Consider the following 14035-nt stretch of genomic DNA (forward strand, 5'->3'; position numbering starts at 1 on the left):
CTGTTGCAGGAATCGACATTGTATTAAGTAAGCCTTGGTGTTTATTCCTAATACAGGATAATACATCCCCAAACACAAAAAGCGTGATAGCCTAATTTCCATATGATGCCATAAAAGGTGACAAAACTTGTCGTAAGAGGCGGTCAGACTCACTGACTTGGTTGATGCAGGTCATCGTATCCCAATTGCGTGGATTGATGTGCATGATTGTCACTGGATTGTCTGGTCCAGACTCGATTATTTACAGACTGCCATCATATAGCTGGAATATTGCTGAGTGCAGTGTTAAACAACAAACAAACAAACATCATCTGATGCCATTCCTAAATTCTTTTATCCAAATAAGTATTTGAATCACTCATGAACACTACCTAATCACAGTTTTTTGGCCACCTCACTAACCTTATCGGGGGAAGGAGTAGACCTGTCAACCAAGTCCAAAATATCAACAATATAATTTAAAATAAAAAGAATATCTCAGATCATAAAGCTACTAAAGTAATGAACTTGCTTAATAAATCAATACGACATGCCCCCTCCCCCCAGAGTGCTACCATCATTCCTCCCCAATGAAGTCACCCTCCCGCACACCGCCAAGTATGAGGCCCAAGGACACCTCTGCCCAGCTCTATGGGGTCCTATTCTCACACAGCTTGGGTTACCTCTGTCGTGTAGGACGCCCATCACCTGTCACCCGGGCAGGGAGACAATAGGGGCTTACAGGCTCTGTCAGTGTGGACATGGGGCCTCCAGACCTGAGACTATTCCCCTACAACCACCTACCTCCGATGTGTCACCACTAGGCTTCTCCTTGGTCTTGTGTTTCTGGGATGCAGTGGAGCTACGCACAGAGAAATATGTCAACAATGTTGTTCACTACATGCATATCAAACTGGGTGGTATGTTTCGGCAAGCAAGCTGTGTTTCCCGTTTTGATTTTATACTCCTAAGGTTAGAGACAAATGAGTTCATGACATTTGTATTTGCCCTAGTGAAAATATCACTTGACGCGTACCAGTGTATTGTTTACATCATCCGGACGTCATCATTCAAATCTTATTGTGACGTAATGTCACACTAGAAATGACATCATAACCAAAGATTGTTGACGTCATTTGACAATTGTTATTTTTTTAAGACAGCAGTCGTGATCAATGCATTTTTCTAAAGCGGAGCTCAAAATGATTAAGAAATAAAGAGTAGTAAAGAAATTATTACTCTTGCATGTGTGTCACACTTATTTTATGAAACATGCATAAGAATTCATGAAAGACCCTCACTCAACAAATACAACAATTCTGACACTCATTTGGTAAAATCAGTATGACACACATGCTCACATAATCCTCCCTATGTAGTCGCTCTGTACCTGTCTGGGGTATCCTCGGTGCCGATATCCACATCTCCAAGTCTGCCTTCTAACTTCCCCATGTCTTCCTCCTCTTCCTGGAGTTTAACACAAAGAAAGTCAATTTTGATAGCTAAGTAACGTCCAAACACTAATCAGATCACAATAAAATCTTGGTCCCCAGTTTGACCAGCTTTAACAACAAGGTCATCGCACATTACTGCTCTGGTGTATCCCCAGTGGGGTACCATCACCAGTCTCTTTTGGACCTTCAACGAGGCATCACTTAGGTGCCAAAATCAGCAACGTCACTTCCAGGTATCCATTATACAAGTGTTCAGTCAGGAGATAAACACTGATACCTATAAATTTCATTCAAAACCAAAAGAGTTAGCATGAGTTTTCAAAACCAAAAGTGTTAGTACGAGGTTTCAAATTTAAAAAAATATACAGGCTTACGCGGCGATGCTGTGTTCAACAAAATCATGGTCTAACGTAGATTCAGTATCACACACAGACCTATCAGAATGCAGGATTCTAAAATGTCATTGTAGCAAAAGAATAACAGCAAAAGAATAAAACAATGTCATAAATATCCTGTGGCTCTGAGTTAATTACAGGAATAACATATCAACACATTATTCTGTATTCAGTTTTTTAGCGTACCTCCTGCTGCTGTTTTTGTTGCTTCCTCTTCTTCTTCTGTTTCTTTGACAGTCTGAAAAGCACAAAGGGTATTGTAACTGTTGTGTCTACAAACTTCCTGGTTTTCCCTACAGTATTACAGTTATATCACAGCATGTCAGCTTAATGTGGGTGGAAAGCCCAAAGTGATGCAAGGTCTCTGATGGTTACCACTTTTGTGAAACTCACGAGCACAGGTACGATAGTGACAAACCTAGAAACATAATCGGGGCGAACCGGGATTCAAACCCAGGATCATACGCTCAACAAGGGGCGCAACTCTGCAAAGTGAATTGAGGCACCTTACACTGGGCTACTGGGCCACTAACCCCTACCCCTACCCCCACCACCCTATAGCATGAAATGAGTTTGTTTGTTTGTTGTTTAAGGCAGCTCTCAGCAATATTCCAGCTATATGACGGTGGTCTGTAAATGAGACAATCCAGTGATTTACATCATGAGCATCGATCCATGCAATTGGAATCGATGACATGCATCAACTAAGTCAGCGAGTCTGACCACCCAATCCTGTTAGTTGCCTCTTACAATAATCATAGACAGCAAACATGGGTTGCTGAAGAACTATTCTAACCCAGATTTTCACTTGAGACGAAACGAGATCTCAGGGTTATCATCACTTTCTATGTCTCATTGAGTGAGTGAGTGAGTGAATGAGTCATTCAACACTGCCGGCAATAATATTCAAGCAATAAAGCAGCTTGAACATGGAGTGATCACCAAGTCCTTTCATGGCTTGTACTTTGAATATAATATATTCACACAAAATTAATAATATTAACAGAGACAACATATTCTAATATATATTTTTAAAATCGCTTTTCATTAATGATAGATCAATACTTCTTAGACTTTTTTCCAAGAGATCCCCAAAAGAAGATTATTCTCTCACAGAAACGTAAAGGTATGCAAGTAAATTTGTTCAAACTTGCATGAGAAATGTTCAAAGAGACTGACAGAATTTTGCTGTTTTGTTAAACTTTGTAAAACTGTATCTCTCAAAGCATGATCTCGGGCAGCAAAACTAGAAGTCATGTCCATTGTCTGGGTTAACAAGTGATTGACAGGTCTGTTTGTCTAACACCAGGCTACACGTCTGCCCTACACGTCTGCTCTACACGTCTACCCTCAAAAGTTTGATATCCAACTAGGGACGCAATGACAGGCCGCCATTTTCAACCTTCTCTCAAAGTTAGTCATGTCTGCTGTTTGTGATAATGTCACCTTCATATGATTCATGGGAACGTTATATTGGAGGATTACAGGAAATTGAATCAGTAAACAGCCATGGCTGAAACTTCATTCAACTTTTTATTTTCCAGTAAATTAAGTCTTTAAAAGGTTATCCAGTGACATCATAAAATATGTGAGGAGTGAGTGAGTGAGTGAGTATGGTTTTACGCCGCTTTTTTAGCAATATTCCAGCAAAATCACGGCGAGGGACACCAGAAATGGGCTTTACACATTGTACCCATGATGGGAATCGAACCGGGGTCTTCGGTGTGACGAGCTTACGCTTAGACCACGACTGCCTCAGATATGTGAGGAAAACAGACTATAGTGAAGTTGTGTATTTGCTTGTTTGTTTGTTCAACACTACTGAGCAATATCCCACCTATGTGACGACGGCCTGTATCAATCCATGCTGTTAGAGTACGACACACTATCAACCAAGTTACCGAGTCTGACCACCCAAATCCATGTCACCTATTATGACCTGCATGGGTTGCTCGGGACCCATTCTAAACCAGAATCCCCATGTGTCTTTTGAGTAAGGTTTCAAGATATATCAGGATATTATGAAGACAAATTTGTGAATGATGAATGAAAGAAACGTTTTCTGTGTTCATTAATGAAATGAATAAAACACCAAATGAATAATAGCTAAATATAATAATTCATCCCAAACTAATGACAATACATAGTTGAGGCTCTTTTTCTTATAAATTCAAAAACATAATATGTAAATAAAGGGAAATCCAATTATTATTTAAAAAATGAAGTATCAATATCAACAAAATTTGCTTATTCATGACATATCTGACTACAAAAGAGAAAATATGGCATTGAGCAATAAGTTAAAAGTTAAATGTTTGGAGCTAAAATATAACAGAATTATTATATGTACTAAATCCATGTTACAAAATACAGTAATCATAAAAGGAATCCTTCAGTAACAGGAACGAAGTATTATTTTCAAAAAAGGCAAACCTAAACAATGTTGACATTGACAGACAACAGGGTGTCAGGTTCCCTGAAGATGAGGCCACTCCCGCCAATGGCTGACTAATGGCTGTCATCCTGCCTGTCAGACTATTTAGCAGAAGGCCCCGATACTGCAGCAGCATAAATATTCCTTGAGTCAGCAGACGGTCAGACGACAAGATGGCTGGTGTTCTGAGAAGGGAATTACTGTGTGCATGTGTCTTCATAGTGTTGGACATCTTTTCTTGTGCACCTATTACAGTGACTGATGATTTTAACGAAACTTCTACGTCTGTGATAGAAACTGCTGAAAAGAACAATATTTCATCTGCTGCGATCTCGACAACATTATCACCTGTTGAGACTAAACTCAATGATGCATTGGGTCAGATTCAAATATCAAACCATCAGATTGACAGTATTCAGGAAAAGCTGTCTGCAATGTCTGATAGTGTGTTGCGTCACTGGGCTATATTCAGACGTGTGTATACTGAAATTGGTGCAATGCTAAATCTTGGGACACCAGAACCGAGAAAGACAGAAACAGTGACCTCTGTCACTGATACACGGAGCAGTGACCCTGGGTCAAAGGACTGGACTCTGCACACACCCTCTGAGGACAAAACAGAGGACAGGACAGAGGGCAATTCTACCGAGACTGTGAGTCAGGAAGAGTTCAATAAGCCACAATCAGATCAAGGATTTAATAGAAATCATGCCCAAGATTCAGGAATGGGGATTCCGGGAGGAGCAGGACAGATTGGTGAGATGTCGAGACAGTCTGGTAATTCAAATACCCGGAGACTGGGAGAGTGGCACATGTTGCCTGAAGACCCTGGTGAGTTACCCCACAGAATGTTCGAACCACTTACAGTGGAAGAATTTGAAGTTAACTCAGTTGAGAATAACAGCACTGAAGTTTTGAGTAATGGCAATGTTGTGGTTAATGTTGGTCCCGCGGAATCAGGTGAAAATGATGACAATGTGACATCCATGGAAGGGGCTGACATTTCACACGAACTGTATGACTATTATGTATATAACACTGGATACAATGGTGGGCCAGGTCTTGGAGGGAGTCATGGTAACGTTGGCTGGAATGGTCAAAACTATGGAACTGGGCCTGGCTGGAATGGTGGACCTGGAGGAGTTGGAAATAATGGCCAAACTGGAAATAACGGAGGAAATATTCCCCAAGCTGGCTCAGGGTATGGTGGAAACGAAGGAGTTGGAAATTATGGCCAAGGTAGAATTAATGGAGGTAATATCATGCAAACTGGCCCAGGCTTTGGAGGAAATAGCAGACAGGTCGGAGGGAATATGGGCCATAACGGCCAAGGATATGGAAGCTGGGGCCATTCTGGAGGCAACACTGGATATGGTGGCAATATGGGAAATATTGGCTTTAGAAATGGTGGTGTAGGGCATTCCGGTTCAAGTATGTCAAACAGCGGTACCACAGGTGGCAATTTTGGAAATACAGATGGCAATGCTGGATACACTGGTAGCAATGCTGGAAGCGGTGGTGGCAATCATGATAATACTGGTGGAAGTGCAGGAAACAGAGGTGGCAATGCTGGACACAATGGTGGCAATGCAGGAAACAGAGGGGGTAGTGAAGGAAACAATGGTGGCAATCTTGGAAATACTGGTGGCAGTGAAATAAACAATGGTGGCAATGCAGGAAACAGAGGGGGCAGTGCAGGAAACAGAGGTGGCAATGCTGGAAACACTGGTGGGAATACACAAAATACTAGTAATGGGCAACTTGGTACAAATAGTGGAAATCCTGGACTTGGTGTCAACCCCAGCATCCGATCAGGGCACAGTGGCACGGCTGGAACAGGTGTTGGTAGACTACCCCATAACCTGGGAGTGAATGAAGGACACGCTGGAGGTACCAGAGAACAAAATGGTGCCAGTGGTGGCATATACAATAACAATGGCCAAGGGAATTACAACTCAGAAGGAATGTTTAATCCAGGTCAAGGTGGCAGAGGTCAAGGTTATTATGGCCCCAGAGGTTACTATGGCAACAGTGAGTACAACCAATGGGAAAATGAGAATGAATATGAGGCTGAATTTGAACCTGAACATGAAGAAGAAAGAGTCTTCCCAGGTGGCTACCCTAATCCCCAGTTGTTCAATATGGGAAGAAGACCTATGGCCAATGCTGGCTATTTTGGACCAAGGAATCCTAATTTTGCTGGGAATGGATATGGTTATGCTTGGGGTCCTGGAGGAGTTGGGTGGATGGGTTGGATGAACCCATATGGCTGGAATAGCGGCAGAGGACTGTCTGGACAGGGGTTCGGCCCAGGATATCCTGAAGGTCAGAGGACAGGCCCTGGAGGTCAAGGAACAGGTCCTGGAGGTCAAGGAACAGGTCCTGGAGGTCAAGGAACAGGCATCGGAGGTCGCGGAACAGGCATCAGAGGTGGTCCTCTGAACAATGGGGAAAATACCTCAAATAATACTGGCATGAACGGTGAAGCTACAAATGAGACTCTTACTGCACAGGAGAATGGGGGCAATGAAACAGTTGATGGTTTACTGGGGGAAGCCAATGAGACTATTGTGGATTGGTTTGAAGAGAGAAATGTGACTGACCAGGAAGGACTGAATGGCAGAAATGTGACAATCAATGACATGTTTGGTACAGCCAATGAAACTGCTGAGGACATCTTGGCTGAGAGAAATAAAACCATTGAAGAATTCTTACAAAATCGAAACGAAACAATTGATGAAATGATAAGGGAACTTAATGAAACTCTTGAAGAAAGATTAGAAGAAATCAATGAGACACTGCAATTTGAAGAGCTATTCCCTTATAATGGAACTATTTTCAAAGAACCGGAAATTAACATTGAAAATGGGAATGAAACATATGACGCAGGTGAGACTGAGTTTGAAAATGTTGGCCATGATCTGAGTGGAAACAATGAAACAGACTTTGAACCATATGGAGGTAATGTGGTCACTGGTGAAAGTCAGTTTGAGAGGTATGTTGATGGTACAGGACTTCCTGCCAACTCTTCCACGTCACACATGAGCAGTCCCATCATTCAATATGAAGAGGAATACATGAAGCCAAACACCTCTAGCCCAGTTAACTCAGCTGACCCAGCCACGAACTCGAACAAAACTAATACCAGAACACAACCAATAGACACAGCAAACGATCCGTTACTCCAGCCTTCAAACAAGGGGGACAATCCCACTATTCAAGGTGAAGCTGGAATCGATACTGGGTCAGTTCCAGCTAGAAATGCTGTTGGTGACCCTTTACTGTCAAGGAAGGGTGATAACCCTGCACTGCAAGGTGGCGCAGGAAGTGATACTGCGAGTGTCCCGGACACCAAGACTCAGATGACTGGCAGCTACTACAGCATCCCTATTGACAGAGCAGGTCTCCAGGAGAGGAAGGACAGCATCTACAAGAGCCACAAGGAGAAGGACAATCTGCGCCAGAGGAAGAGTGTGTCTCGCAACCACCACACAGCACAGGCTGACCGCAAGGACAAAGCTGACAACTTGCTGCTGTGGACACCTCAGTATGCTGATGTCAGTCCAAAAGATCTGGAAACATTCCGCAGAGTTGAAAATCATTATGATGAACTTGATCTTGATGTTCCAGAAGTTGATGCAACATCCAAAAACACTGATCTTGACACTGATGGTGATGTTCCCAATCAAGAACACAATTATGAAGTTGATGAAAAGCCGAGATATAAGAGACATTTAAACTTTCCTGGCCATGCCCTGAATGGGAGACAGTTTCCATTTCACAAGGATCAACTGTCTCATGTTCCAAGTTCCAAAACACATAACCCAGGTGGACAGCACGACAAGCGCTATATGCAACATGCTCAAGTCAAGAGTGACAGTGTGTCTGCAAGACCAGAGCTCGCACGACTGGAGGTCAGTGACAGTTATGACTCAATGACCAGTAGTGAAAGTAGAGGTTTTGATTCATTTGACTCAAGTCAAGGAATGACGTCTGCTCTTTCAAAGGAGTCTCTTCAGTTCATCAGCAGTGATTCACACCACCTAAGTAATGAGCAGGATTCGGACAGAATAGGTTCAAGGTCATCCCAAAGTTTCATGGATTCATTTGACCTTGATAACTCGTTTGACCATGACCTTTCTGATGAGTCTGGTTGGTGGTATCGAAAGGGACATTACAAGCTGAAGGAAATTGATGATCAGATGAAGTCGATCAGGACCAAACTTAGAAGTATGATGAAGAAGTACGTGATCACTAACAAACTCGGTGGCATAAAAAAATCGATAGCATCTAAGATCAATTTGTATCCCAAAATTAATGAAGTCTTAAAGGCTGTAGTTCAAAGTATCAACCCAAACAAACATAGCAAAGCCAAGAGTCATGAGTGGAAATTACCATAGTGAAGTGTAAATGTTAATATGCAAATTAAAGAGTTTCACTATCTAAAAAGTAATACTGATCTCCTAACATCTGAGTATGTTTATTGTTTGACTGGGTCCAGATACAATTATCTGTATTTGTCAGATTGCTCTATTTTGTAAGGATAACACAAAATAAAAGACTACAACTAGAAAAATCAAACAAAATCTAACAGCTGACCTTTTAAAAAATGCACTGAATAGCCTCTGGCCAACCCCGAAAACATAGACTAGATAGTATTCTCTGGCATAATTAGCAGGCACAGATACACAGTTGTGGGAATAGAAGGCTTCATGTCGTGATAAAAGCCAGCCAGTGCCAGTTGAATGCAAGTACTTTGCAATGTGCATTTACTAGGTGACCTATGAAAAAAGGAAAAGTTCAGTATGTTTTAAAAAGGATGTTGGAGACTTCAGTACAGAGTAGTTTTAAGAATAATATACTATTTGCCTGAAACAAGATAATATTCATTTTGTTCTGTGGCTCATTTTCATTATGCATAATGGAAACTTTGAATTTTGTTAAATTTTCAAAAAAAAGTATAAATTGTTTAAATGATGCTGTCATGCCTGAAAAATGCAGTGAGTCAAAATGATGTCAAATTACTAAATTCTTGCATGCGACCAAATATGCATTTTTAATAGTCTAAAAGTTTACATTTAAACATTTGACAAATCTATCTTTGGTTCATAATATCTCACAAGTGGTTGGGGTTTCAAAACCAAACAATCAATCAGAATGGATTACAAAATGTTAATATTATTGAGCTTTTCAGGATTTCAAAAATGATATTCTTCATCAGTTGGAAAATGATGGTCTTTATATCATTCATACATTTTTTGAATGGTTGAACAAATCAAAACATATTTCCTGATGTTCATTATGGATACACAAATCAACCACTGATCGTCATCAATCATCACCAACTCCTGGTATAAAGTAATTATTTCATCCAGTATATAATGCTCTAGATATGTTGTATTCTAAGGTAAAGATGATCTTAGTATGTTGGATACTTACTTTGATGTGACTGTATCACCTGGCTTATATAAATATGTTTCATCAGGGATTTATCAAAGATTCCAAACTAAGTGCCACTGGCAGGCACAGTGGGAAAAACTCATCACTTTTCTTAAGTTCTTATTTTCTCAAATTTTGTGGAATCTTAACATTGCATTCAAAGCAATAGCATAAAACTGCACGCTAAAGCCTTCTCAATCATCTTTATGGTCTTGCTATCAGTGAAACACAAGTCAACTCCACAAAAACCATATCACTGGTTATCATTGGTCATAACTATGACTACATTCTTTGGGGAACTTGTATTTACAATATGTGAATTTGTAATTACAATAAGGGAATTTGTAATTGCGATATAGCAATTCAGAATTATAATATGGGAATTTGTTATTACAATATGGGAATTTGTGATGACACTGTCTACTGACTTTGTAATTGCAATAAAGGAATTTGTAATTGCAATATGTAAATTTGTAATTACAATATAGGAATTTGTAATTACAATATAGGAATTTGTAACTGCAATATGGGAATTTGTAATTGCAATATGGGAATTTGTAATAGCAATATAGGAATTTGTAATTGCAATATGTGAACTTGTAATTACAATATAGGAATTTGTAATTACAATATAGGAATTTGTAATTGCAATATGTGAATTTGTAATTGCAATATGTGAATTTGTAATCACAAAATAGGAATTTGTAATGGCAATATGTGAATTTGTAATTGCAATATGTGAATTTGTAATTGCACTATAGAAATTCAGAATTGCAGTTGGGGAATTTGTAATAGCAATATAGGAATTTGTAATTGCAATATGTGAATTTGTAATTACAATATAGGAATTTGTAATTACAACATAGGAATTTGTAATTGCAATATGGGAATTTGTAATTGCACCATAGGAATTCAGAATTGCAGTTGGGGAATTTGTAATTGCAGTTGGGGAATTTGTAATTGCAATATGTGAATTTGTAATTGCAATGTAGGAATTTGTAATTGAAATATGTGATTTGTAATTGCACTATAGGAATTTGTAATTGCACAATAGGAATTCAGAATTGCAATATGTGAATTCGTAATTGCAATGTAGGAATTCATAATTACAATAGGGGAATTTGTAATTGCACTATAGGAATTCAGAATTGCAATATGTGAATTCGTAATTGCAATGTAGGAATTCAAAATTACAATGGGGGAATTTGTAATTGCAATATGTGAATTTGTAATTGCACTATAGGAATTCAGAATTGCAATAGGGGATTTTGTAATTACAATATGTGAATTTTTTTATTGCAATATAGGAATTTGTAATTGCAATATAGGAATTCAGAATTACAAAATGGGAATTTGTAATTACAATATGAGAATTTGGGATGACACTGTCCACAGACTTTGTAATTACAATATGGGAATTTGTATTTACTATATGGGAATTTGGGATGACATTGGCTAAAGACTTGGGGCCCGAATATCAGCCTCTGAGTAGGTCTAAATAAATCCCTTTATATCCAAGTGTTCATCATAGAACAAACAAAAAAAGAACAAGAGCCAGTACTTTAAGCAAAGTATACTAGATATAGCCAATACCTCGACTATAACATACTAGATAGAGCTAGAACTCTCACAAGATAGTTTACCGATAAGACAAGAATAGACAAACTAGAAACCGTTTCATCTTTAGGAATCATAATCATTAGTAATATTAGTATTAGTTTTCCATGAGCCTCAGATGTTCACTAGAAAACCGAATATGTTGTTCAACACATGCATTTGATCTTCCTTAGGGATCAACCCCAGCATGAATTAGCTAAGTGGGAGCTGAGACTGGAGGTCAACAATTTTCATAACCCATGCAACTTATATTTCTTGGAGAAACAGACTTAGGTTTGCATCCAAACTACATTAAGAATGGCAGCTTGCTTCTGCCAATTCCCATTAAAAACATTTTACATGTTTTAACAACACTTTCTTATTTTTTTGTTTACGGATTTGACCAATTGGAGTGATAAAATACGATAAGAATGATTTTTCTGGCATGAATAAAAAATAAATTCTAATTTCTTTCATGAAGAAACAGGAAGCAAACAGTTGTTTTTTCTTTACCTCATTAATATTTTCTACCTGACTTCACATGTTTACTCTGTATGGCCAACATGGCTTCATTCTTCCTGTATAGACCACCATTATTCCATTCAATTGTTTACTCATTGTTGAGATCACCATGTACATAGAATAGGATTTTCTGAGTATAGATGAGATTTACCCTTTTTATTCGAGTCTGTTTCAAATGTAACAGAATATATATACTCACCGCCAAAAAAAAACGCGAATCAAGAAACATATAGAGAAGTATTTACGTTAAGATGAGATGTTTCCAATGTGTACCAATTAATGACAAAACAAACAATCACTCAAGCTTTACCACAAAATCTCTTTTATCTTATCACGATATGCTGCACAAGATTTCCAAACTTTACAAGCTAATTCTGCACGAGACAATGATGCATCTCAAGTCATGGATCTATGATGTCACAAGTGATGCATTCATGAGAGTTGATTCACACAACATACCAGTATATTCGTTTGTGCTTCAAAGCAATCTAATATCTCACGAATATGAGTAACTTTTCATGTGTTAACCAACAGGTACTGTATTCACATTTCTTTTGTTGGTGAGTATATACCACTTCAGAAATGTTAAGGACCACCCAATTCTTTAATATTACAACAGTTAATCTAGTCAAGCCATTACAGATTAACTAAAGTAATATGAAAGAATCAGGCGATCCTTAACTGTTCTTGAGTAGTATACATGTATGAACTAATGTCATTATTCCCTTGTCTCGTATGAAATGGAGATTCATCAATATACAATTTGTTGGAACAACATAACAATCAAGTTATTTCATCAGGAATTCTGCATCATTGCATGTCATTTATGTGTTTTCTATAAACAAACTGTTTAATAAAAATATAACTGATCTTACTTTTATTGTGATAATTTAATAACTACATAGGCACTTAAGGATGAGATAGGATGGGTGTTGAGCACTTGCTTGCTTGATAAAACATCATAATGTAAAAGGAATTTAAAAAGTATATAAGCTGAACATTCAGTGAGTGAGTGAGGGAGTAAGTGAGTGAGTGAGTATGGTTTTACGCAACTTTCAGCAATATTCCAGCATTATCACGGCGGGGGGACACCAGAAATGAGCTTCGCACATTGTACCCATGTCAGGAATCAAACCCGGGTCTTTGGCGCGATGAGCGAACGCTTTAACCACTAGGCTACCCGACCGCCCCTGATCATTCAGACACACAGTCTTGTAATAAGTTACATTGAAGGGGGAATTGTCTTGTTGGGTATTACCCCAGGTACCTTTCTCGATACATATACATGGACTGCCTCCGTGGTCTAGTGGTAGAGCGTTAAAGGATGGTATTTGTCTGGCACTCGGCATTAAGGGGCTAAAACCAAGGACAGGTCGGCTCGGAGTCAGTATACTGTGTCCGAGTGGGGTATTCATGTTAAACTGCGGCATGGTATTTCAGTGGGCTAGCACGATAAAATTGACATAAGTCCGGAGTATTACAAGCAGACACAGACACACACACAGACACATGCCGTTATATAAGTGCAGTAATCTTGGACGCCACATTAAACCACAATTCACCTCACCTATACATATATGGACCCTGTTCAAATTATGATATAGAAATGTGGTGAGGTGAAATGGGGTTTAATGCATTCTAAAATATTGCACTCATATAGCGATGTGCATTGATATATATGTGGTTGCTTGTGCTAGTCTGGACTTATGCCAGTTTTAGAGTGCCAGCCCTCTGAGATACCATGCCATATTTTTAAAATGAGACACAGTGTACTGACTCCGCACCGGTCTGTCCTTGTTTTATTCCATTAGGCTAAAAAACAAATAGTCTTGGTTCTCAGGCACCGTGTGCATCATCATTAAGTTCACTGCACATTTCATTTTTATTTCCATTTTTAAAAAAACAAACAAATAAATCCTTAAATATTCCAAGTCCAACAGTAGTCAAATACTATATTCCAGTATTTTACTCATCAAGGAAAACATTTCTGTAGGGAGACCCTTTCCCAGGTTGATGGTACACAACTGTTTATTAGTTACATACTAGTTTGAACAACAACAACAACAAAAAAAGACACCATCGCCCGCACTATATTTTCAAAAAACATTCCCTAAGAACAAATTCTTTTTTTTTTTGGCCTAATGACGAAATTGCCAGGCAGGGTACCATTTTTTAATGCCTTTTGATATGAGATGGCTGGGGATTGAACCACCGAT

General features: G+C 39.0%; 1 protein-coding gene across 1 annotated transcript in view; it reads right to left on the reverse strand.

Moving 5' to 3' along the window:
* The window catches only part of LOC139478788 (dnaJ homolog subfamily C member 21-like), a 32981-nt gene that overhangs the window by 4620 nt on the left and 14326 nt on the right, over nt 1-14035 (reverse strand). Inside the window, exons 11-13 of the mRNA XM_071261413.1 lie at nt 2015-2066; nt 1370-1446; nt 784-841 (exon numbers count right to left, since the gene is read on the reverse strand). Coding sequence (XP_071117514.1) covers nt 784-841; nt 1370-1446; nt 2015-2066 — 187 coding nt within the window. The remainder of the gene's footprint in view (nt 1-783; nt 842-1369; nt 1447-2014; nt 2067-14035) is intronic.

Source organism: Haliotis cracherodii, unplaced genomic scaffold (genome assembly GCF_022045235.1).
Source record: "Haliotis cracherodii isolate W230 unplaced genomic scaffold, xgHalCrac1.p SCAF_4, whole genome shotgun sequence".
Classification (NCBI taxonomy): Eukaryota; Metazoa; Mollusca; class Gastropoda; order Lepetellida; family Haliotidae; genus Haliotis; species Haliotis cracherodii.